Source organism: Bombina bombina, chromosome 10 (genome assembly GCF_027579735.1).
Source record: "Bombina bombina isolate aBomBom1 chromosome 10, aBomBom1.pri, whole genome shotgun sequence".
In the NCBI taxonomy this organism is placed as follows: Eukaryota; Metazoa; Chordata; class Amphibia; order Anura; family Bombinatoridae; genus Bombina; species Bombina bombina.
In genome coordinates, this window is record NC_069508.1 from 5,765,461 (window position 1) to 5,791,143 (window position 25,683).

Sequence of the window (25,683 nt, forward strand, 5' to 3'; positions counted from 1 at the left end):
TGTAGACGGGCAAACGGAACTATGTCCATTGCCGCTACCATTAGGCCGATTACTTCCATACACTGAGCCACTGATGGCCGAGACGTGGAATGAAGAGCACGGCAGGAAGTTAGAAGCTTTGATAACCTGACCTCTGTCAGAAAAATTTTCATTTCTACTGAATCTATCAGAGTTCCTAGGAAGGAAACTCTTGTGAGAGGGGAGAAAGAACTCTTTTCTTCGTTCACCTTCCACCCATGAGACCTCAGAAAGGCCAGAACAATGTCCGTATGGGACTTGGCGATTTGAAAAGTCGACGCCTGTATCAGAATGTCGTCTAGGTAAGGAGCCACCGCTATGCCCTGTGGCCTTAGAACCGCCAGTAGGGACCCTAGAACCTTCGTAAAGACTCTTGGTGCCGTGGCTAACCCAAAGGGAAGAGCCACAAACTGGTAATGCCTGTCTAAGAAGGCGAACCTGAGGAACTGATGATGATGATCTCTGTGAATCAGAATGTGGAGATATTTCTTGTAAGTTAAATAAACCTGAGTGTACTTAAAAACCTGCTGCAAAATAAACAAGATATAAGTACACTCAGGTTTATTTAACTTACAAGAATTAACCCATTATAAGGCAATATTGCAAACACTAATACAAGCCTCCATAATACAAAATTTGGCTATATGAACATTTGCATCAGCCTATAACCGTGTGTTTTATTATAGAATTCAAGGATGACTGGAATATTCTTTGTAATTAGCATAGTAACAGATGTACCAATGACATCAATAGCAACTTTCAATTAAAAAGAGAATACAACAGTGTATCAACTATTTAAGCCTTTAGTCAAGAACACTCAGTTGCTGTAGAATATAAGGAGGATTGGATCTTCCTTCTCATCCAGCTCTGCAATAGATGTATTAATACTAACAGCTACTGTTTGCCTAATACAGGATATCAAAAGTAAGAACACAGTAGTATACTAACTATTGGAACTCCCATTAAAGAGTACTTGGTTGCTCAACAGACTTGAATACTACATATTAGGTGGATGGCAGACCTTAGGAATCCTAACGTACCATACACTATTTCCTCACGGTGGGAACATATTCTGGACTAGGGATCATTCGTCCTAGGTTTATGAATTAACCCCAGCAATAACCCTTTACGTCAAAAACACACTGCACACAATACTCCCCATTTCATCTGTGTTTTTAATTTAAGTATTTGTTTGTTCATGGACTATTATTTTAATATAAATCTTAATAAAGGTTAAATTTTAAATTATTACGGCTCAGACCGCCCCTCTCCACACCTGAGAACCTGTGTTCCTACTTAGAGTCCCCCTATCTCAGGCAAGAGTGCTTCCTAAGTGTACAATATTTTCAATCCTAGGATTGAAATTTCCTTCAATTTTTTTTAGTATTTTTCACATATTTCTAAGAGCCTAAAAGTGGCATAAACAATACTCCCCATATGGAGTTACCGTAATATGTTCCATAGGCGTACGGGAGTTTGTAGGTACTAATGTATTTTTACACTACAGAAGATATACTAGTGGTCCTATATGTATCCCTCCCCTGTAACTCACCTCTACCAGTGAATCACTATATCCAGCAGACCAAAAGGGGCTGATATCTATCAGTTGGGGGTTACATTTTTTTTATGCTTATATTATTTGAAACTGGGAGTTTCCCCATCTCAAATATTTCTAGAGAATATTTTAGGTCCAAGACTGAGCCAACTTTTCTTGAGTTTATTAGTTACTGCAGCAACACATATATAAACAGAATTAAAGTGGTAAGTCTCATCGATTTTAGAGGTGCAAAAGTGGCCTATACAATTGAAAAGCGTTATTTCCTATGACAACATTTATAGTAGTCCTCATATTTTCAAGAAGCCCAAAAGTGGCCCAAGCAATATTCCCCTTATTGAGTTGCCTTAGTGTGTTCAGAACTCCAAAAGTGTCTTCTAGCTGCATGAAGGATATCTATTCTGCAAGTCTGAAGAACAAAAAATGTATAAATAGAGATGTATTGTGATATGTAAAACATTGCTTCATAAAAGTACCTAGGTTCTAGTCTTGTTTAAAGTCAGAAACCTTTGTTTCAGCCAATTAAGACACTAATTTGATGATGTTGTAAGAAGTTATCTACTGCGTATTGTTTCTTTGTATCTCTGCAATGTTTACCTTAACACCTCCAAAATCATGTGCAGTTATATAGGAACCTCAGGTTCTATAACAGATTATTTTTGTAAACAGATCAACAACGCTGTTATAGAACCTGAGTAACAATCAGACGGATCCCATATGAGTGAGCAGCAGCTTTATATGGGGCCCAGGGAGATGAACTAGACACAGTTACCGATCTGCTTACAGAACTAATGTGCTATAGACCTGAGTAACATTCAGACAGATCCCATATGAGTGACAGCAGCTTTATATGGGGCCCAGGGAGATGAACTAGACACAGCGTTACCGATCTGCTTACAGAACTAATGTGCTATAGACCTGAGTAACATTCAGACGGATCCCATATGAGTGACAGCAGCTTTATATGGGGCCCAGGGAGATGAACTAGACACAGCGTTACCGATCTGCTTACAGAACTAATGTGCTATAGACCTGAGTAACATTCAGACTGATCCCATATGAGTGAGCAGCAGCTTTATATGGGGCCCAGGGAGATGACCTAGACACAGCGTTACCGATCTGCTTACAGAACTAATGTGCTATAGACCTGAGTAACATTCAGACGGATCCCATATGAGTGAGCAGCAGCTTTATATGGGGCCCAAGGAGATGAACTAGACACAGAGTTACCGATCTGCTTACAGAACTAATGTGCTATAGCCCTGAGTAACATTCAGACGGATCCCATATGAGTGACAGCAGCTTTATATGGGGCCCAGGGAGATGAACTAGACACAGCGTTACCGATCTGCTTACAGAACTAATGTGCTATAGACCTGAGTAACATTCAGACGGATCCCATATGAGTGACAGCAGCTTTATATGGGGCCCAGGGAGATGAACTAGACACAGCGTTACCGATCTGCTTACAGAACTAATGTGCTATAGACCTGAGTAACAATCAGACGGATCCCATATGAGTGAGCAGCAGCTTTATATGGGGCCCAGGGAGATGAACTAGACACAGCGTTACCGATCTGCTTACAGAACTAATGTGCTATAGACCTGAGTAACATTCAGACGGATCCCATATGAGTGAGCAGCAGCTTTATATGGGGCCCAGGGAGATGAACTAGACACAGCGTTACCGATCTGCTTACAGAACTAATGTGCTATAGACCTGAGTAACATTCAGACGGATCCCATATGAGTGAGCAGCAGCTTTATATGGGGCCCAGGGAGATGAACTAGACACAGCGTTACCGATCTGCTTACAGAACTAATGTGCTATAGACCTGAGTAACAATCAGACGGATCCCATATGAGTGAGCAGCAGCTTTATATGGGGCCCAGGGAGATGAACTAGACACAGTTACCGATCTGCTTACAGAACTAATGTGCTATAGACCTGAGTAACATTCAGACGGATCCCATATGAGTGACAGCAGCTTTATATGGGGCCCAGGGAGATGAACTAGACACAGCGTTACCGATCTGCTTACAGAACTAATGTGCTATAGACCTGAGTAACATTCAGACGGATCCCATATGAGTGAGCAGCAGCTTTATATGGGGCCCAGGGAGATGAACTAGACACAGCGTTACCGATCTGCTTACAGAACTAATGTGCTATAGACCTGAGTAACATTCAGACGGATCCCATATGAGTGACAGCAGCTTTATATGGGGCCCAGGGAGATGAACTAGACACAGAGTTACCGATCTGCTTACAGAACTAATGTGCTATAGACCTGAGTAACATTCAGACGGATCCCATATGAGTGACAGCAGCTTTATATGGGGCCCAGGGAGATGAACTAGACACAGTTACCGATCTGCTTACAGAACTAATGTGCTATAGACCTGAGTAACATTCAGACGGATCCCATATGAGTGACAGCAGCTTTATATGGGGCCCAGGGAGATGAACTAGACACAGCGTTACCGATCTGCTTACAGAACTAATGTGCTATAGACCTGAGTAACATTCAGACGGATCCCATATGAGTGACAGCAGCTTTATATGGGGCCCAGGGAGATGAACTAGACACAGCGTTACCGATCTGCTTACAGAACTAATGTGCTATAGACCTGAGTAACATTCAGACAGATCCCATATGAGTGACAGCAGCTTTATATAGGGCCCAGGGAGATGAACTAGACACAGAGTTACCGATCTGCTTACAGAACTAATGTGCTATAGACCTGAGTAACATTCAGACTGATCCCATATGAGTGAGCAGCAGCTTTATATGGGGCCCAGGGAGATGAACTAGACACAGCGTTACCGATCTGCTTACAGAACTAATGTGCTATAGACCTGAGTAACATTCAGACTGATCCCATATGAGTGAGCAGCAGCTTTATATGGGGCCCAGGGAGATGCTGTATATAAAACACGATTTATTATAAGAAGACGTTGTGCGTTTTGGGGAAAATACAAAAATTTCTTTCCTGCTCCTGGAAAAATTAGGGTCCACAGGGTAGGAACAGTTACTTATAAATGTCCCTTATATAGATTTGTGTATTGTCAATGCCCAGCTGCTCCAGAATCACTAAGCTTTTTATATTTTACTTCAAATAAAGGGTCACTTATTAACCCATTCATGTTTAGTGCCATCACTCAGGCTTTCCCTTGTCCCTACAAGATTCTACCATAAGCCTTTGCTGCATATCTAGACAGCAGGAGTTTCATTACATGGCCAGCAGCACTTACCTCTGGAAATCATCCTCAGAAATGACAAGGTGGTATAAAAACAGAGGGTCTGTGTCATCCGTCACACGCACAACCAGCTCCTGAAATGAAATGTGAAGTCAAGGAGGGCTAGAGCACAGTTTGTTGTACTGACCCCCCCATGCCTGTCCTGCTTTAGTCTCACTGTGCTAGGTTTGTGTGTGTGTGTACATAGGGGGGGTCAGTACAACACTGTATATACAGCACACACACAATATACACACACACACAGTATATACACACACAGTATATACACACACACAGTATATACACACACACAGTATATACACACACACAGTATATACACACACACAGTATATACACACACACAGTATATACACACACACAGTATATACACACACACAGTATATACACACACACAGTATATACACACACACAGTATATACACACACACAGTATATACACACACACACAGTATACACACACACAGTATATACACACACACACAGTATATACACACACAGTATATACACACACAGTATATACACACACAGTATATACACACACAGTATATACACACACCGTACATACACACACAGTACATACACACACAGTACATACACACACAGTACATACACACACACACACAGTACATACACACACACACACAGTATATACACACACACAGTATATACACACACACAGTATATACACACACACACACAGTATATACACACACACACACAGTATATACACACACACACAGTATATACACACACACACACACAGTATATACACACACACACACAGTATATACACACACACACACACAGTATATACACACACACACACAGTATATACACACACACACACAGTATATACACACACACACACAGTATATACACACACACACACAGTATATACACACACACACACAGTATATACACACACACAGTATATACACACACACAGTATATACACACACACACAGTATATACACACACACAGTATATACACACACACACAGTATATACACACACACACACACACACACACAGTATATACACACACACACACACACAGTATATACACACACACACACACAGTATATACACACACACACACACACACAGTATATACACACACAGTATATACACACACAGTATATACACACACAGTATATACACACACAGTATATACACACACACACACACACAGTATATACACACACACACACAGTATATACACACACACACACACACACAGTATATACACACACACACAGTATATACACACACACACAGTATATACACACACACACAGTATATACACACACACAGTATATACACACACACACAGTATATACACACACACACAGTATATACACACACACACAGTATATACACACACACACAGTATATACACACACACACAGTATATACACACACACACAGTATATACACACACACACAGTATATACACACACACACAGTATATACACACACAGTATATACACAGTACATATACACACACAGTATATACAGTACATATACACTGACATGCTACAGGAAAGTTCTACTCTGAAAAGCATTACTGGACTAAAAGATGTGGTAAATCGCCATATAACAGGCCAACAGTGGTATTGAGCCGGTTGTTCGTTCCTGTGAGATACATACATACCGTTTATATCCATATATATCTCTCAATATATCTATATCTCCCTAATCAAGTGACAAAGTTTGTCCACATAAATGGTGTAGGAAAATACTAACACAAGCAGTTACTTACTAACCTTTTTATGGACAGGACTTGTCACTAAATGCAGCTCGATACAGATCCGGAGAATCAGTGTCCTGAAAAGATAAAATAATGAGGCGTAAATCAGTTAATACCCGGGTATTGCTGCCTCGTACGGTCACACTGTGTACCCCCCTACAACACAGTCTTCTAACAATAGAGCAGCCACTCACATAAAACACACGCCTGGCTATACCCGGGAATGCTGCCATTACCCGAGCGCTGTAAAATGATAGCGCATCTGCGCAAGAAACCTTAGCACCAAACCATTTGTTGTTTTAAAGTTTAAATGATGAATTTTTATTCTCTCAAGTAGTGACTTTTTTGTAAGGTTTGTTTTACCCACCAAATACTCAGGGACCCTTTGTTGTCAAAATTAAACTTTCACGATTCAGATAGAGCAGCAACTTCTAACAACTCCATTTACAAAATGTGCAGTCTTTTTAAATTTATCAAAGTGTCAACCGAAAATACGCTGGAATTCCGCATTGTAATTGTTGCGAGATTGATCCGACCTAGTTATCAAAGCCTCATGTTGAAATTTGTGACATAACATATGATCCCGCCATCTGAATCCGACGCAAATCGATTCTTGCGTCATTACAGATGTTCCGAATACACATCCGGCTCTATTTGACACGTTTCCCCATTTATCAAATATCCTTTCCGACACAGCGTACCTGGCTTTCAATCTGCCACCCTTGAGGCAGCGGATGCCATAGAAATCAATGGGAGTCTGAAAGCACGGAAAGCTCATGTTCGATGCTGCAAGAGAATAAAGCATACCCCATTGATTTCTATGGTAGAAAACAAGTTACGTTTACACCTAACACAAATCCCGAGTCTAAACACCCCTAATCTGCCGCCCCCTACATAATGTTATTAACCCCTATTCCCGCCGCTACTAAATAAACTTATTAACCCCTAAACCTCTGGCCTCCCACATCACCACCACTAACTAAACCTATTAACCCCTAAACTGTCAGCGCCCCACATCGCAAAAAACTAAAATTAAGCTATTAACCCCTAAACCTAACAACCCCATAACTGTAAATTACAATTACAACATCCCTAATTAAAATAAACTAAAATTTTAAACTATAAATTAACCTACCCTAACTATTATACTACAATTAAATTAAACTACCAATTAAACTAAATTACATTAAAAAACCTAACCCTACTAAAATTATTTAAAAATACAATCAAACATTCTTGCAAAGTCCTAAATTAACAAAAAAAATAAACAAAAAATTAAATTACGAAAAATAAACTAAATTATCAAAAATATTTTTTTTTACACCTAATCTAATAGCCCTATCAAAATAAAAAAAGCCCCCCCCCCCCAAAAAAAAAAAAAACCAAAAAAAAAAAAAAAAACCTAGCCTACAATAAACTTCTCCAATCAGCCAATAGAATGAGAGCTCAATTGGCAGCCAATAGGATTTTAGCAGCTCTAATTCCTATTGGCTGATTGAAATCTTTCAGCCAATAGGAATGCAAGGGACGTCATCTTGGATTGCGTTACTTGCATTGAAGAATCAGTGTACGGCGGCGACCGTATGAAGAGGATGCTCCACGCCACATGTCTTTAGGATAGACCCGCTCCGCGCCGGGTGGATGAAGACTTCTTGCCGCCTGGATAAGGACTTCGCCGGCTGGATGGATCCTTCAAGCGGGACTTCAAGAACTGTAAGTGGATCGTCGGGGGTTAGTGGTTTTTTTTTTTTTATTGGGTTTTTTGGGTGGGTTTTATTTTTAGATTAAGGTCTGGGCAGCAAAAGCTAAATGCCCTTTAAAGAGCAATGCCCATACAACAACCCAGGGCAATGGGTAGCTTAGGTTAATTTAGATTTTTTATGGGGGGGGGGGGGGGTAGTTGGGTGGTGGGTTTGTATTTTTTTTGCAAGGTAAAAGAGCTTTTATCTTTGGGCCAATGCCCCACCAAAGGCCCTTTTAAGGGCCATTGGTAGTTTGTTGGCTAGGTTTTTTTTTTTTATTTTGGGGGCTTTTTCTCCAACATTGGTGTGTCCGGTCCACGGCGTCATCCTTACTTGTGGGATATTCTCTTCCCCAACAGGAAATGGCAAAGAGTCCCAGCAAAGCTGGTCACATGATCCCTCCTAGGCTCCGCCCACCCGTCATTCTCTTTGCCGTTGCACAGGCAACATCTCCACGGAGATGGTTAAGAGTTTTTTTGGTGTTTAAATGTAGTTTTTATTCTTCTATCAAGTGTTTGTTATTTTAAAATAGTGCTGATATGTACTATTTACTCTGAAACAGAAAAGGATGAAGATTTCTGTTTGTAAGAGGAAGATGATTTTAGCAGACAGTAACTAAAATCGGTTGCTGTTTCCACATAGGACTGTTGAGATGAAGTAACTTCAGTTGGGGGAAACAGTTAGCAGACTTTTCTGCTTAAGGTATGACTAGCCATATTTCTAACAAGACTGTGTAATGCTGTCATTTCCCCTCATGGTAAGCCATTTTCTTAGTCACAAACAGAATAAAGGGCTTATTATGGGCTAAAAAACTGGTAGACATTTTTATGGGCTAAATCGATTGCTTTATTTGTGCATATTATTCAAATTTAGGCTATCAATTGACATTTATAATCTTGGGGGAACGTTTATAAAACGGCAGGCACTGTATTGGACACCTTTTTCAGTCAGGGGGCCTTTCTAGTCATAGACTGAGCCTCATTTTCGCGCCATTAATGCACAGTTGTTTTTTGAGAGCAGGGCATGCAGATGCATGTGTGAGGATCTAAGAATCTCTGAAAAAGCTTTTAGAAGGCGTCATTTGGTATCGTATTCCCCTCAGGGCTTGGTTGGGTCTTAGCAAAGACTGTATCTGGGACTATATAGGGGTTAAATTGAAAAACGGCTCCGGTTCCGTTATTTTAAGGGTTAAAGCTCTGAAATTTGGTGTGCAATACTTTTAAGGCTTTAAGACACTGTGGTGAAAATTTGGTAATTTTTGAACAATTCCTTCATACTTTTTCACATATTCAGTAATAAAGTGTTTTCTGTTTGAAATTTAAAGTGACAGTAACGGTTTTATTTTAAAACGTTTTTTGTGCATTGTTGACAAGTTTAAGCCTGTTTAACATGTCTATACCTTCAGATAAGCTATGTTCTATATGTATGAAAGCCAATTAAATTTATGTGATAATTGTGCCATAGCGTCCAAACAAAGTAAGGACAGTACTGCCACAAATAATGATATTGGCCAAGATGATTCCTCAAATGAGGGGAGTAAACATGATACTACATCATCTCCTACTGTGTCTACACCAGTTTTGCCCATGCAGGAGGCCCCTAGTACATCTAGTGCGCCAATACTTATTACCATGCAACAATTAACGGCTGTAATGGATAACTCCATAGCAAATCTTTTATCCAAAATGCCTACTTATCAGAGAAAGCGCGATTGCTCTGTTTTAAACACTGAAGAGCAAGAGGGCGCTGATAATTGTTCTGTCATACCCTCACACCAATCTGAAGGGGCCATGAGGGAGAAATTTCAGATTCAGGAAAAATTTCTCATCAAGCTGAACCTGATATTGTGACATTTAAATTTAAATTAGAACATCTCTGCGCACTGCTTAAGGAGGTGTTATCTACTCTGGATGATTGTGACAATTTGGTCATTCCAGAGAAATTATGCAAGATGGACAGGTTCCTAGAGGTTCCGGTGCCCCGACGCTTTTCCTATACCCAAGCGGGTGGCGGACATAGTAAATAAAGAGTGGGAAAAGCCCGGCATACCTTTTGTTCCTCCCCCTATATTTAAGAAATTATTTCCTATGGTCGACCCCAGAAAGGACTTATGGCAGACAGTCCCCAAGGTCGAGGGGGCAGTTTCTACTCTAAACAAACGCACTACTATTCCTATCGAAGATAGTTGTGCTTTCAAAGATCCTATGGATAAAAAAATTGGAAGGTTTGCTTAAAAAGATTTTTGTACAGCAAGGCTACCTTCCACAACCAATTTCATGCATTGTTCCTGTCACTACGGCAGCGTGGTTCTGGTTCGAGGAACTAGAAAAGTCGCTCAGTAGAGAAACTCCATATGAGGAGGTTATGGACAGAGTTCACGCACTTAAATTGGCTAACTCTTTTATTTTAGATGCCGCTTTGCAATTAGCAAAATTAGCGGCGAAAAATTCAGGGTTTGCTATTGTGGCGCGCAGAGCGCTTTGGCTAAAGTCTTGGTCAGCGGATGTGTCATCCAAGACAAAATTACTTAACATTCCTTTCAAAAGGTAAAACTTTATTTGGACCTGATTTGAAAGAGATTATTTCAGACATCACTGGGGGAAAGGGCCACGCCCTTCCACAGGATAGGTCTTTTAAGGCTAAAAATAAACCTAATTTTCGTCCCTTTCGCAGAAATGGACCAGCCTCTAATTCTGCATCCTCTAAGCAAGAGGGTAATGCCTCACAACCCAAACCAGCCTGGAAACCAATGCAAGGCTGGAACAAGGGTAAGCAGGCCAAGAAGCCTGCCACTGCTAACAAGACAGCATGAAGGAGTAGCCCCCGATCCGGGACCGGATCTGGTGGGGGGCAGACTCTCTCTCTTTGCTCAGGCTTGGGCAAGAGATGTTCAGGATCCTTGGGCGCTAGAAATAGTTTCTCAAGGTTATCTCCTGGAATTCAAGGAACTACCCCCAAGGGGAAGGTTCCACAAGTCTCACTTATCCTCAAACCAAATAAAGAGACAGGCATTCTTACATTGTGTAGAAGACCTGTTAAAGATGGGAGTGATACACCCAGTTCCAATAAAGGAACAAGGAATGGGATTTTATTCCAATCTGTTCGTAGTTCCCAAAAAAGAGGGAACGTTCAGACCAATTTTGGATTTGAAGATCCTAAACAAATTTCTCAGGGTACCATCGTTCAAAATGGAAACTATTCGAACGATTCTACCCACCATCCAGGAAATTCAATTTATGACTACCGTGGATCTAAAGGATGCGTACCTACATATCCCTATCCACAAGGAACATCAGTTCCTAAGGTTCGCTTTTCTGGACAAACATTACCAGTTTGTGGCTCTTCCATTCGGATTAGCCACTGCTCCAAGGATTTTCACAAAGGTGCTAGGGTCCCTTCTAGCGGTTCTAAGACCAAGGGGCATTGCAGTAGTACCTTACTTGGACGACATTCTAATACAAGCGTCGTCCCTGTCAAAGGCAAAGGCTCATACGGACATCGTTCTAGCCTTTCTCACATCTCACGGATGGAAGGTGAACAAAGAAAAGAGTTCTCTGTCCCCATCAACAAGAGTTCCCTTCTTGGGAACAATAATAGATTCCTTAGAAATGAGGATTTTTCTGACAGAGGTCAGAAAATCAAAACTTCTAAGCTCTTGTCAAGTGCTTCATTCTGTTCCTCGTCCTTCCATAGCGCAGTGCATGGAAGTAATAGGATTGATGGTTGCAACAATGGACATAGTTCCTTTTGCACGAATTCATCTAAGACCATTACAACTGTGCATGCTCAAACAGTGGAATGGGGATTATACAGACTTGTCTCCAATGATTCAAGTAGATCAAAAGACCAGAGATTCACTCCGTTGGTGGCTGACCCTGGACCATCTGTCCCAGGGAATGAGCTTCCGCAGGCCAGAGTGGGTCATTGTCACGACCGACGCCAGTCTAGTGGGCTGGGGTGCGGTCTGGGAATCCCTGAAAGCTCAGGGTCTATGGTCTCGGGAAGAGTCTCTTCTCCCGATAAACATTCTGGAACTGAGAGCGATATTCAATGCTCTCAGAGCTTGGCCTCAACTAGCAAAGGCCAAATTCATAAGGTTCCAATCAGACAACATGACGACTGTTGCTTATATCAATCATCAAGGGGGAACAAAGAATTCCCTGGCGATGAAAGAAGTGACCAAAATAATTCAATGGGCGGAGGATCACTCCTGCCACTTGTCTGCGATCCACATCCCAGGAGTGGAAAATTGGGAAGCGGATTTTCTGAGTCGTCAGACATTTCATCCGGGGGAGTGGGAACTCCATCCGGAAATCTTTGCCCAAATAACTCAATTATGGGGCATTCCAGACATGGATCTGATGGCGTCTCGTCAGAACTTCAAGGTTCCTTGCTACGGGTCCAGATCCAGGGATCCCAAGGCGACTCTAGTAGATGCACTAGTAGCACCTTGGACTTTCAACCTAGCTTACGTATTCCCACCGTTTCCTCTCATTCCCAGGCTGGTAGCCAGGATCAATCAGGAGAGGGCCTCGGTGATCTTGATAGCTCCTGCGTGGCCACGCAGGACTTGGTATGCAGACCTGGTGAATATGTCATCGGCTCCACCATGGAAGCTACCTTTGAGACAGGACCTTCTTGTTAAAGGTCCATTCGAACATCCAAATCTGGTCTCCCTCCAACTGACGGCTTGGAGATTGAACGCTTGATTCTATCAAAGCGTGGATTTTCAGATTCGGTGATAGATACTCTGGTTCAGGCCAGAAAACCTGTAACTAGAAAAATTTACCATAAAATATGGAGAAAAAAAAAAATATATCTGTTGGTGTGAATCCAAAGGATTCCCATGGAATAAGATAAAAATTCCTAAGATTCTCTCCTTTCTTAAAGAAGGTTTGGAGAAAGGATTATCTGCAAGTTCTCTAAAGGGACAGATCTCTGCTTCATCTTTCTTACTACACAAAAGACTGGCAGCTGTGCCAGATGTTCAAGCATTTGTTCAGGCTCTGGTTAGGATCAAGCCTGTTTACAGACCTTTGACTCCTCCCTGGAGTCTAAATCTAGTTCTTTCAGTTCTTCAAGGGGTTCCGTTTGAACCCTTACATTCCATAGATATTAAGTTACAATCTTGGAAAGTTTTGTTTTTGGTTGCAATTTCTTCTGCTAGAAGAGTTTCAGAGTTATCTGCTCTGCAGTGTTCTCCTCCTTATCTGGTGTTCCATGCAGATGAGGTGGTTTTGCGTACTAAGCCTAGTTTTCTTCCTAAAGTTGTTTCTAACAAAAATATTAACCAGGAGATAGTTGTACCTTCTTTGTGTCCGAATCCAGTTTCAAAGAAGGAACGTTTGTTACACAATTTGGACGTTGTCCGTGCTCTAAAGTTCTATTTAGAGGCTACTAAAGATTTCAGACAAACATCTTCATTGTTTGTTGTTTATTCTGGTAAAATGAGAGGTCAAAAAGCGACTTCTACCTCTCTTTCCTTTTGGCTTAAAAGCATCATCCGATTGGCTTATGAGACTGCCGGACGGCAGCCTCCTGAAAGAATCACAGCTCACTCCACTAGGGCTGTGGCTTCCACATGGGCCTTCAAGAACGAGGCTTCTGTTGACCAGATATGTAAGGCAGCGACTTGGTCTTCACTGCACACTTTTGCCAAATTTTACAAATTTGATACTTTTGCTTCTTCGGAGGCTATTTTTGGGAGAAAGGTTTTGCAAGCTGTGGTGCCTTCCGTTTAGGTGACCTGATTTGCTCCCTCCCTTCATCCGTGTCCTAAAGCTTTGGTATTGGTTCCCACAAATAAGGATGACACCGTGGACCGGACACACCAATGTTGGAGAAAACAGAATTTATGCTTACCTGATAAATTACTTTCTCCAACGGTGTGTCCGGTCCACGGCCCGCCCTGGTTTTTTTAATCAGGTCTGATGAATTATTTTCTCTAACTACAGTCACCACGGTATCATATGGTTTCTCCTATATATATTTCCTCCTGTCAGTCGGTCGAATGACTGGGGTGGGCGGAGCCTAGGAGGGATCATGTGACCAGCTTTGCTGGGACTCTTTGCCATTTCCTGTTGGGGAAGAGAATATCCCACAAGTAAGGATGACGCCGTGGACCGGACACACCGTTTGAGAAAGTAATTTATCAGGTAAGCATAAATTCTGTTTTTATTTTGATAGGGCTATTAGATTATGTGTAAAAAAAAAAAAAAAAAATATATATATTTTTTTTTTTTTTTTTTTTGATAATTTGTTTTGTTATTTTTCGTAATTATTATTATCAGTTACTTGTAGAGCGCCAACAGATTCCGCAGCCCTATAAACAAAGGTGGAGTACAACAAGACAATTATAGGGATCAAATGGGTAAAGGACCCTTCCAAGAGTTGCACTGTTGTAGTCAGCTCTTAAGAAGGTGATCTACAAACAGCTGGACTCAAAGGCTTACATGCTAAGGGGGTTCAGGGGATAGCAATGGAGGAGAGGAAATGGTATAAAAAAAGGTTAGTGTAGGTTGTATGCATCCCTGAAAGTAGAGTCTTTAGGGAGCGCTTGAAGCTTTCAAAACTAGGGGAGAGTCTTGTGGAGCGAGGCAGAGAGTTCCACAAGATGGGAGCCAGTCTGGAGAAGTCCTGTAAGCGGTAGTGTGAGGATGTAACAAGAAGAGGTGAGTAGGAGGTCATGAGCAGAGTGAAGGGGACGGGAGGGAGAGTATCTGGAGACAAGGTCTGAGATATAGGGGGAAGCAGTGTAGTTGAGGGCTTTGTATGTCAGAGTGAGAATTTTGTGTTTAATCCTAGAGGCAAGAGGAAGCCAGTGAAGGGATTGGCAGAGAGGTGCAGCAGATGAAGAGCGATGTGTAAGGAAGATGAGCCTTGCAGAGGCATTCATTATGTATTGTAAAGGAGCTAGGCGGCAGCTGGGGAGACCAGAGAGGACAGAGTTGCAGTAATCGAGGCGGGAAAGGATGAGAGAGTGAAATAAAATCTTAGTTGTGTCTTGTGTAAGGAAGTGTCTAATTTTAGAGATGTTTTTAAGGTGGAAGCAGCAGGCTTTAGCCAAGGCCTGAATGTGAGGAGTGAAAGAAAGATCTGAGTCAATTGTCACCCCAAGACATTGGGCATGTGGGGTAGGGGTAATGAGAGTTGTCGACAGTTAGAGAGATTGGGGGTGGAGATTTTGGAAGAAGGAGGGAAAATAAGGAGCTCAGTTTTGGAAAGATTTAGCTTGAGGTAGTGAGAGGACATCCAGGAAGAGATGTGAGCAAGACAGTTAGTGACACGGGTTAGCAAGGAAGGAGATAGGTCTGGTGCAGAGAAATAGATTTGGGTGTCGTCGGCATACAAATGATATTGGAAACCGTGGGACTTTATTAGGGAACCTAGCGATGACGTGTAGATTGAGAAGGGTAGGGTATCGAGGACAGAGTCTTGTGGTACCCCAAAAGAAAGTGGTGAAGGGGCAGAGGAAGCTCCAGAGAAGGCTACACTAAAGGTACGGTTTGACAGGTAGAAAGAGAACCACAAGAGGGCTGTGTCACAGATGCCGAAGGATTGGAGGGTTTGGAGCAAGAGAGGGTGGTCAACAGCGTCAAAGGCTGTGAACAGATCAAGGAGGATAAGCAGAGAGAAGTGGCCTTTTGATGTTGCTGTAAGTAGGTCGTTGGTAACCTTAAAAAGGGACACTGAACCCAAATTTTTTCTTTCGTGATTCAGATAGAGCAGTGTTTTTCAACCAGTGTGCCGTGAGAGATCCTCAGGTGTGCCGCGGCAGACTGACAACAGTGTGACATATTTTTTAAACTTTGCTTGTTTTTTACTCCCAGTGCAGGAGTAGTTTGTAGGAGGCATGGCATAACAGCACAATACATACAGTATGTGTGTGTTTGTGTGTATGTGTATATATATATATATATGCTGTATTAGGCTACAATGTGTGATTTTTTTTACATTTTGGGATGGTGGTGTGCCACAGGATTTTTTAATGTAAAAAAGTGTGCCACGGCAAAAAAAAAGGTTAAACATCACTGAGATAGAGGATGCAATTTAAAGCAACTTTCTAATTTACTTATATTATCAAATTTTCTTGATTCTCTTAGTATCTTAATTTGAAATGCAAGAATGTAAGTTTAGATGCCGGCCCATTTTTGGTGAACAACCTGGGTTGTTCTTGCTGATTGGTGGATAAATTCATCCACCAATAAAAAAGTGCTGTCCAGAGTTCTGAACTAATAAAAAAGCTAGGATGCCTTCTTTTTCAAATAAAGATAGCAAGAGAACAAAGAAAAAATTAATAGGAGTAAATTAGAAAGTTGCTTAAAATTGCATGCTCTATCTGAATCACAAAAGAAAAAAATTTGGGTTCAGTGTCCCTTTAAAGATTGCTGTCTCTGGAGTGATGGGGACGAAATCCAGATTGCAGTGTGTCAAGGAGAGAGTTTAATATAAGTAACTGGGATAGGCGTGCATATACTAGTTTTTCGAGAAGCTTTGAGGCAAGAGGGAGATGGGGAGGTTGGATCAAGGGAAGGTTTTTTTGAGGATAGGTGTGACCAGTGCATGTTTCAGAGATGAGGGAAATGTACCAGTGCTGAGGGAGAGGTTGAAAAATGTGTGTGAGTATAGGGGTAAGTGTAGGAGAGGGAGTAGCTGTGAGGGGATAGGGTCAAGGGGACAGGTAGTGAGGTGAGAGTGAAGTATAAGTGCCGAAACTTCTTCCTCAGTAACAGGGGAGAATGAGATAAGTTTATGGCTATGTGGGTTGTGGTTGGTTGCGAGCATTTGAGGGGGTGAGAGAATTAAATTATGTTGAGAGCTGATTTTGTTTCTGATGGAGTCAATTTTGTTATTGAAGTGTCTGGCGAAGTCTTGAGCTGACAGAGAAGTTGTATTAGGAGGTGGGGGTGGGCGGAGAAGAGTATTTAAAGTGGAGAACAGACGTTTTGGGTTTGAAGAAAGATTAGAGATAAGAGTAGAGAAGTAATGTTGCTTATAGAGATTAAGGGCAAAATAGGAGTTCAAGATGAATGTGTAATGAAGAAAATCAGCTGAACTCCGAGATTTTCTCCAGTGCCGCTCAGCAGTACAGGAACATCTGCGTATGTACCGTGTCAGAGGAGTATGCCAGGGCTGAGGATGAGTGTTTGATTTCAAAGCTATGGTAAGAGGGGCGAGATTGTCAAGGACAGATGTAAGGATGGAATTATAATGGCAGATAGATTGGTAAGGGCAGGAAAAGGAGGAGATGGATAGGAGGAGATGGATGAGAGGAGAGGTTTGAGGGAAATAGAAAGCTGTTGCTGATCTAATGACAATGCTTCTGTGAAGTTTGGTATGAGGAGTAGAAGGAGGGAGAGTTGTAGGGAGGGATGATATGTTGTAAGGAGATGATGGTCAGAAAGAGGAAAAGGGGAGTTTGTTTAGTTTGAGATAGTGCATAGATAGCTATAGATCAGGTCAAGGGAGTGACCGTCTTTGTGAGTGGGAGAATCAGCCCATTGTGACAAACCGAAAGAGGAAGTGAGTTGCAGAAGTTGTTTTGCAGAGGAGGCAGTGGGATTGTCAAGAGCAGTGATTTTTAACCTTTTTTTTGCCGTGGCACACTTTTTTACATTAAAAAATCCTGTGGGACACCACCATCCCAAATTTTTTTTTCTGCACTGGGAGTAAAAAACAAGCAAAGTTTAAAAAATATGTCACACTGTTGTCAGTCTCCCGTGGCACACCTGAGGATCTCTCACGGCACACTGGTTGGAAAAACATTGGTCAAGAGGGACGTTGAAGTCCCCAATGAATGAGGGCAGGGGTGTCTGAGGAAAGGAAGTAAGGTAGCCAGGCAGCCAAGTGATCTACAAATTGAGTTGAGGAGCCAGGGGGTCGGTATATGACTGCAACACGTATAGAGAGGGGAGAGAATCATGTGGGTTTCGAATGAGGAAAATGTGAGGGAAGAGATGGGATGTATTTGTTGAAAGGTGCAACAAGAGGAAAGTAAAATACCTACACCACCTCCTCGTCTATTACCAGACCTAAGAGTGTGGCTGAAGTGTAGACCCCCATGTGACAGCAGCAGTGGATGCTGTGTCTAGGGGAGAGAGCCAGAAGGTTGAGGGAGCGGGACATAAAGAGGTCATGTATAGAAGTGAGCTTGTTGCAAACAGAGCGAGAGTTCCAGAGTGCACAAGTGAAAGGGGTAGTGGCTTTAGATGCAAGAGGAATGTGAAAACGGTTGGCAGACTTGTTTTCCGAGTCTATGGAACGGTACACATGCATGTGCATGGCTAGGCAATTGTTGGGGACCAGGATTAGGGGAGATATCACCAGCAGTTAGTAAAAACAAGAGGGAGAGTGACACGAGATACAGATTTGCAGTAGTGAGACTGTTTTTGAGATGAGGTGCAGGGGGTAGAGAGAGAGTGTGTTTAGGAATAGGTAAAGTTTGTGAGTACAAAAGTAAGGTGAGTTTAAGAGAGATGGGCTAATGAACAGTGTAGGTGGAGAGGGAGAAGGAGTAATTGAACAATGTAGTTATAAGAGAGAAGAGGTAGCAAAAAGGAATGTGAATATATTAAAGGATTACTTTCTGTTATAATTTTTAAGCTAAACAACTAACATATTAAAGTTAATAAACATTAATTAAAACCTACTGACCTATATTTTCTCCAAAACGAAGTTTCATAACGTTATAAAAGTTATATCTTTTATTCGCCGATGATGTCACGTTATCCTGCCCACTATTTTCAGCACTGCGTGTTCAAAATACTTAAACCAATGAAATTGTGTTTAAAGCGCCATTTTGAAACCTAGGTATTGTAAACGGATTGGTACAGAGCAAAGGATACCCACGGAGTGGGTTTGGAAAACAATTAAATTAAATTTGCAGACAAGATTTCTAATATACGGTAGAGATATGTTAATGAAATGCTATTGATAAAAAGCGTATTTGGGGTAGTTAGTTAGTAACAGGCATAGAAAATATTTACACAGTGGCCCTTTAAGCATTTTTACAAAAGTGGGAATTAAAACACATAAGACACAGTATTACAGTAGCAGTTGCACAAGGAAACAATGAGGTACATAAAACATTTAAAAAAAAAAAAAAAAGTACTTGCCTTGTGTCTTGCCCAATCCTTGTATAATTCTATTGTTAATGCCTCACTTAAAAAATGTGAACATATGATGTTGTAACAATGCACAGCCCAAGCTGATGTTAAAATATATAGGCAGGGAAGTCAGCTGTGATAAATCAGAGACAAATGAAGGGCCAATTTGAAAGTTAGATTCTGGTCAGGGTGAGTTAAGTAAACAGACAATACAATTTGGAGGAGGTTAAAACTGTGGCATAAGAAAGCTATAAATTGGAGAATAGCAGCAAGTATTAATAAGGATTGAACATCACATGGCAAATAACAAAACATTAGAAGACATTGGATAACAGAACAACAAATGCAGGGCTAAAATGAACAACCTAAAATCATTTTCTCTATATACAAATACACATACCAAAAGAGCGTTATGGGAGAGGAAACACCAGAGTGCAGTTAATAGTTTGCAGATTGATAGGGACTCTAGTCACGTACCAAAAGAGAGTTTGTTTTTTTGTAACTTACTTTTTATTTTTTTGGTAATTTAGGACTTTGTAAGAATGTTTAATTGTATATTTAAATAATTTTAGTAGGGTTAGGGTTTTTTTAATATGCAATTTAGTTTAATTGGTAATTTAATTGTAGTATAATAGTATGAGTAGGTTAATTTATAGTTTAAAATTAGTTTATTTTAATTCTACAGGTAAGTTAATTTATTTGAAGATAGGGATGTTGTAATTTTGATTTACAGTTAAGGGATTGGATCAGCCAATAAGATGAAAGCTCAATCCTATTGGCTGATTGCAACAGCCAATAGGATTTTTCCCCCCTTAATTCAGATTGGCTGATAGAATTCTATCAGCCAATCGGAATGTAAGGGACGCCATCTTGGATGAAGTCATTTAAAAAAGGGAAACTTAATTCTTCAAGAGACTTAAGAAGAAGAGGATGCTCCGCGCCGGATGTCTTGAAGATAGAGCCACTCCGAACCGGATGGATGAAGATAGAAGATGCCGTCTGAATGAAGACTACGGCCCGCTTGGATGAAGACTTTGGCCGGCTTCGCTGAGGACTTCTGCCGCTTGGATGAGGATGGATGTCCGGTCTTTGAAAACTACGTGGATCTTCAGCGGTTAGGTTTTTTTTTTTTAAGGGTTTATTGGGTGGGTTTTAATTTTAGGTTAGGGACTTTGGGCTGAAAAAGAGCTAAATGCCCTTTTAAGGGCAATGCCCATACAAATGCCCTTTTCAGGGCAATGGGAGCTTAGGTTTTTTAGTTAGGATTTTATTTGCGGGGTTGGTTGTGTGGGTGGTGGGTTTTACTGTTGGGGGGTGTTTGTATTTTTTTTTATTTTTTTTTTACAGGTAAAAGAGCCGATTTCTTTGGGGCGATGCCCCGCAAAAGGCCCTTTTAAAGGGCTATTGGCAGTTCATTGTAGGCTAGGGTTTTTTTTTATTTGGGGGGGCTTTTTTATTTTGATAGGGCTATTAGATTAGGTGTAATTAGTTTAAATCTTTGATAATTTCTTTATTTTGTGTAACAGTTATTTTTTGTAACTTAGTAATTTTTAATAGTAGATTTAAATAACTTGAGTAGGGTTAGGTTTTTTAAATATGTAATATAGTTAATTTAATTGTTAGTTTAATGTAATTTTAGTATAATAGTTAGGGTAGGTTAATTAATAGATTGATGTAATTCTAAAGGTAAGTTTTAATTTATTATAAGATAAGGATGAGTTAATATTTAATGTAAAGTTAGCGGGTTGAAAGGTTTAGGGGTTAATTGCTTAAAGGGATACTAAACCCATTTTTTTTCCTTTCATGATTCAGATAGAGCATGAGATTTTAAGCACCTTTCTAATTTACTCCTATTATCAATTTTTCTTTGTTCTCATGCTATCTTGATTTGAAAAAGGAGTACTGTAAGCTTTAGAGCCAGACCATTTTTTGTTCAGCACATGGGTAGCACTTGCCGATTTGTGGCTAAATGTAGAAAACCAATTAGCAAGCGCTACCCAAGTGCTGAACTAAAAAATGGGCCAGCTCCTAACCTTTTATTACTGCTTTTTCAAATCATGAGAACAAAGAAAAATTGATAATAGGAGTAAATTAGAAAGTTGCTTAAAATTGCATGCTCTATCTGAATCATGAAAGAAAAAGTGGGGTTCGTATCCGTTTAATTTAGTTTATGGCGATGTGGGGGGCTGGCGGTTTAGGGGTTAATAGGTTTAGTAAGTGGTAGTGATGTGGGAGGCCAGGGGTTAACTTTATTAGAGTTGCGGAAGGGTCCAGGAGCAGAGGATAGGGGTTAATAACTTTATTAGCAGTTGCGGTGGGCTCCGGGAGCAGCGGGATGGGGGTTAAACATTTTAGTATAGTGGCGGTGTTTAGTGACAGGATATAAATAAAGATGGGAAAAAGCCGAATAGCAGCGAGATCGATGACTGTTTAGTTAACAGTCCCCCTGCTCATCGCACCGTACATGGTGCGTGGATTTTTGACAGCTTTTTTTTATATAAATATGGAGAGCGTATTCAGGTCCGTGGCGTAAGGCGAGCGTATTGGTGCCGTTGAATGCAGCATAGTTGGCGGCTTGATAATTCGGCCCCAAAGTGCTATTGCATGGTCTTTTTATCATTTGTTGATTATGCAAATCTAATGTGCTGACTGGCTCTTTAAAGGGACAGTATACTCTGAAATTGAACCGTCAAAATTACATGTGCAACATGTATTTAACATAAGTTTCATTCATCAAAGTGTAAAACAAAGGTTTTTATCCTATATATTTTATCGTCAAACTATTACCCCTTGTGTAGTCAATGTCCGCCTCCATGACCACCGCTTTTTTCCATATATTTCAAGAATTAGCTATTAACCTATAGTGATGATATCTGTTGCACTATGTACCTGCTATGTGAACGCGCGCACAATGACATCATCTGCTTCCGGTTTCCTCTATTCCTAGTTATGCGCATGCCCAAAATCATAAGTTCCCGGCAAGCGATCAATGCTTCCAAGCGTGAGCGAGCTTCAGTAGGAGGAAAAATGGGCATCACATCATTTGCATGTGGGAAGTAAAGAGTCAATCTATATCGCCCACATTTGAATTTGCTGTGGAGGGGTTGGAGAACGGACGTCGAGTAACGGTTAGGCTACGATAATTATTAGTTCATAAAACATGTTAGAATTATTATTTTTTTCAAAATGAACAACACGGCTCTAATGCAAGGCTATAGAGGAGGTTAGCGTTAGCTTTTACAACGTCTGAATTTACTGACCCTTTAACAGTATCAAAAAATACTCTGAGTTGTATGGTGAGATGAGCAAGCTTCTAAGGTGTTGGAGCCTATACTTTAAAACAAACACTTTATAGTATGCGCCACCTCTGACACCATAACACTGTGGAGTCTGACAAAGAAGGTTTCCATCACTGCTTCTAGTTCCCATTTCACCACTGAGATCTCCGCCAGGCTTATGATTTTCTGACATTCTAAAGGAAAGAGAGCAAGTACAGTAAACGGAGGCTTGTCCCAGCTATGCTACTGTTTAGCGAATGAATGACACAGGTCACACAGACTGAGGTTCCATGAAAGCCTCACCAGCACATTACACCACTGCTCATGATCAGTAAAGGCATCACCTGACAGTACCTTACTGGTCTGATGTGCATCACGGTATCAGACCAAGCACAGGACAATACCCTATATGTGCACATCCTTACTAATTATTGCAGGTGTGCTAGCCACACCCATTGCTAACCTGCGCATAAATTACAGCACATAGCTATGGGTTGTAGTGAAGAGCTCAGTGAATATAAATGTGGCACTGTCATAGGATGCCACAAGTCAATTTGTGAAATTTCTGCTATACAAGATTTGCCCCAGGCAGATGCCACAACAGCCCAGCCATAGTAGGTGTGCCACGTGCATAAAAACCATCTGCTGTATCCCTCACTAGTTACAAACCGGAAGCAACGTCAGCACAACTGTGCATCAGAAGCTTCATGCAATGGGTTTCCACGGACAAGCAGCTGTACACAAAACTCACATGTGCAATGCCAAGCACGAGCAGCTGTACACAAACCTCACATCAGGTGCAACGCCAAGCACTAGCAGCTGTACACAAACCTCACATGTGCAATGCCAAGCACGAGCAGCTGTAAAGTTGGCACTGGAGTGAAGAATAGTGCGCTTCACTATCTGGCAGTCTAATAGAAGAATGTGCCAGCAGAGCGCTACCTACCGAATAAAAAAATTATAGTAAAGTTTGGTAGAGGAGGGATAATGGTCTGAGCCTAGGGCCCTCAGTTCCAGTGCAGGGTCATCTTAGTGCTGCAGGATATAAAGACTTTTTAGACAATTAGGTGCTTCAGTTTGGTGAAAGGCCCTTTCCAGTTCCAGCTTGACCATGCCCCTATGCACAAAAGTGAGGCACATGAAGACTTGGTTAGTCTGGTGTTGAGGAACTTGAGGGCCCTGCACAGAGCCCTGCCCTCAACAACTTTGGGATATATTGTAATGCAGACTGTAAAACAGACGACCTTGTCGCACAGCATTGCCTGACCTCACAATACTCTTCTGGCCGACTGAGCACAAATTCCCACAGACACTACAAAATCTTGTGGAAAGCCCCAGAAAATGTGTGACAGTTATAGTAACAAGGAGGGGGCACCTGTGGTATTGGCAATGGGATGACCAATAAACTCATATTAGGTTTGATCAGGTGCCTATCATCTAGGTGCCTGCAGATTACATACATTTACATCCCTCGGCGGCTCTAGGCTTGCACCCCCTCGGCTGTTTGATGCACCACGGGACTCCCGTTACTTCCGGTGGCGTTTCCAGCTCACAACGGGACACACACCACTTGCCCTCACCCCCATACCCAGTAACATTATTATGCACCAGTTACCACACCACTTGCCCTCACCCCCAGTAACATTAGTATGCACCAGTACATGCACTCACACCACTTGCCCTCACCCCCATAACCAGCAACATTGGTTTGAACCAGTATGTACACTCGCCAGTGTAAAGAGTCACTAGCTGTCAGACATACTCACTAGTATGTACACTCAAACCAGTATGCATACTCACCAGTGTAAAGAGTCACTAGCTGTCACACATACTCACTAGTAGCCAGTCACACCAGTATGCATACTCACCAGTGTAGAGAGTCACTATAGCTGTCACACATACTCACTAGTAGCCAGTCACACAGTACGTACACTCACAAACCAGTATGCATACTCACCAGTGTAAAGATTCACTAGCTGTCAGACATACTCACTAGTAGCCAATCACACCAGTACGTACACTCACAAACCAGTATGCATACTCACTAGCTGTCAGTGTTGCTGGGTAATTAGGGCTTCGCTCGAGACTTCCGGTGGGTGGAGCAAGCACACACTGTGTGCGTTCAGGTGGATCCTGCACACCCGCAGCTCGACGACAATACCAGGAGCCGTCTCGTCTGTTTCCTTGGCCATGACTGCATTCTCCCGGATTGGATATTCTGAAGCCCCACAGTCGTGGGACCCGACGAGCAGAGGTTCGTAGCCGGGCTATGAGCCGGTTTGCCTCGGCATAGCACAGCCGGACGCCTTCAGTGAGCATTGTAAGGAGCAGTGGAAGTGCGGCCACTGCCGGACGTGGTACACTGCACAACAGCATGCAACTACGCAACCGACAAGTGATAACCGTTGCAAGATACGTAATGGGCTGACAGCCCACAGAGGATTTCCTCCTAGCACAGGTCGTGCATCTGGGTTTCCCTCCTAGGCCAGAGGCAAGCATACCGGGATCTACAGTGTCGAGGGGAGGAGTGAGCTGTAATACCAGTTGGTGTAAGTCCCTCAGACTACATAGGGTGAAGATAACTGCTGGTATGATTCCGTGTCGTATCGAGGGTGAAGGAAACCCGCTGGAGTAAGACCCTGGGGCACACAGGGTGAAGGTAAGGCGGGAATTACAGAAGGGTAAAACCCAGGAAAGGCCTTGTGCGGTGGCCTCAGTATAGCTAAACAGAAGAAACCTGACAGAGAACTTTACCTGGGAATTACTTATTGTGCTACAGGACAGAACAAGGATATAACTTTTTTATATATATTCTGTTATATGCCCCCTACTCAGTAATCATTAGGGAGCTATAAGAAAATCTTCTAACGACAAGTTTTGAATATTCCTGCGATATGTTGGGATATAAGTGTGGGCAAATTTGCTTGTGAATTCAGTTTTTTTTCAGCGCTATAGTGCTTTCCCTATACCTTAG

At 41.7% G+C, this 25,683-nt stretch overlaps 1 protein-coding gene across 1 annotated transcript in view; it reads right to left on the bottom strand.

Annotated features, from left to right (window-relative positions):
• The window catches only part of SASS6 (SAS-6 centriolar assembly protein), a 131,586-nt gene that overhangs the window by 75,080 nt on the left and 30,823 nt on the right, over positions 1 to 25,683 (bottom strand). Inside the window, exons 2-3 of the mRNA XM_053693745.1 lie at positions 6,601 to 6,661; positions 4,830 to 4,909 (exon numbers count right to left, since the gene is read on the bottom strand). Of these exons, the coding sequence (XP_053549720.1) occupies positions 4,830 to 4,909; positions 6,601 to 6,661 (141 nt within the window). The remainder of the gene's footprint in view (positions 1 to 4,829; positions 4,910 to 6,600; positions 6,662 to 25,683) is intronic.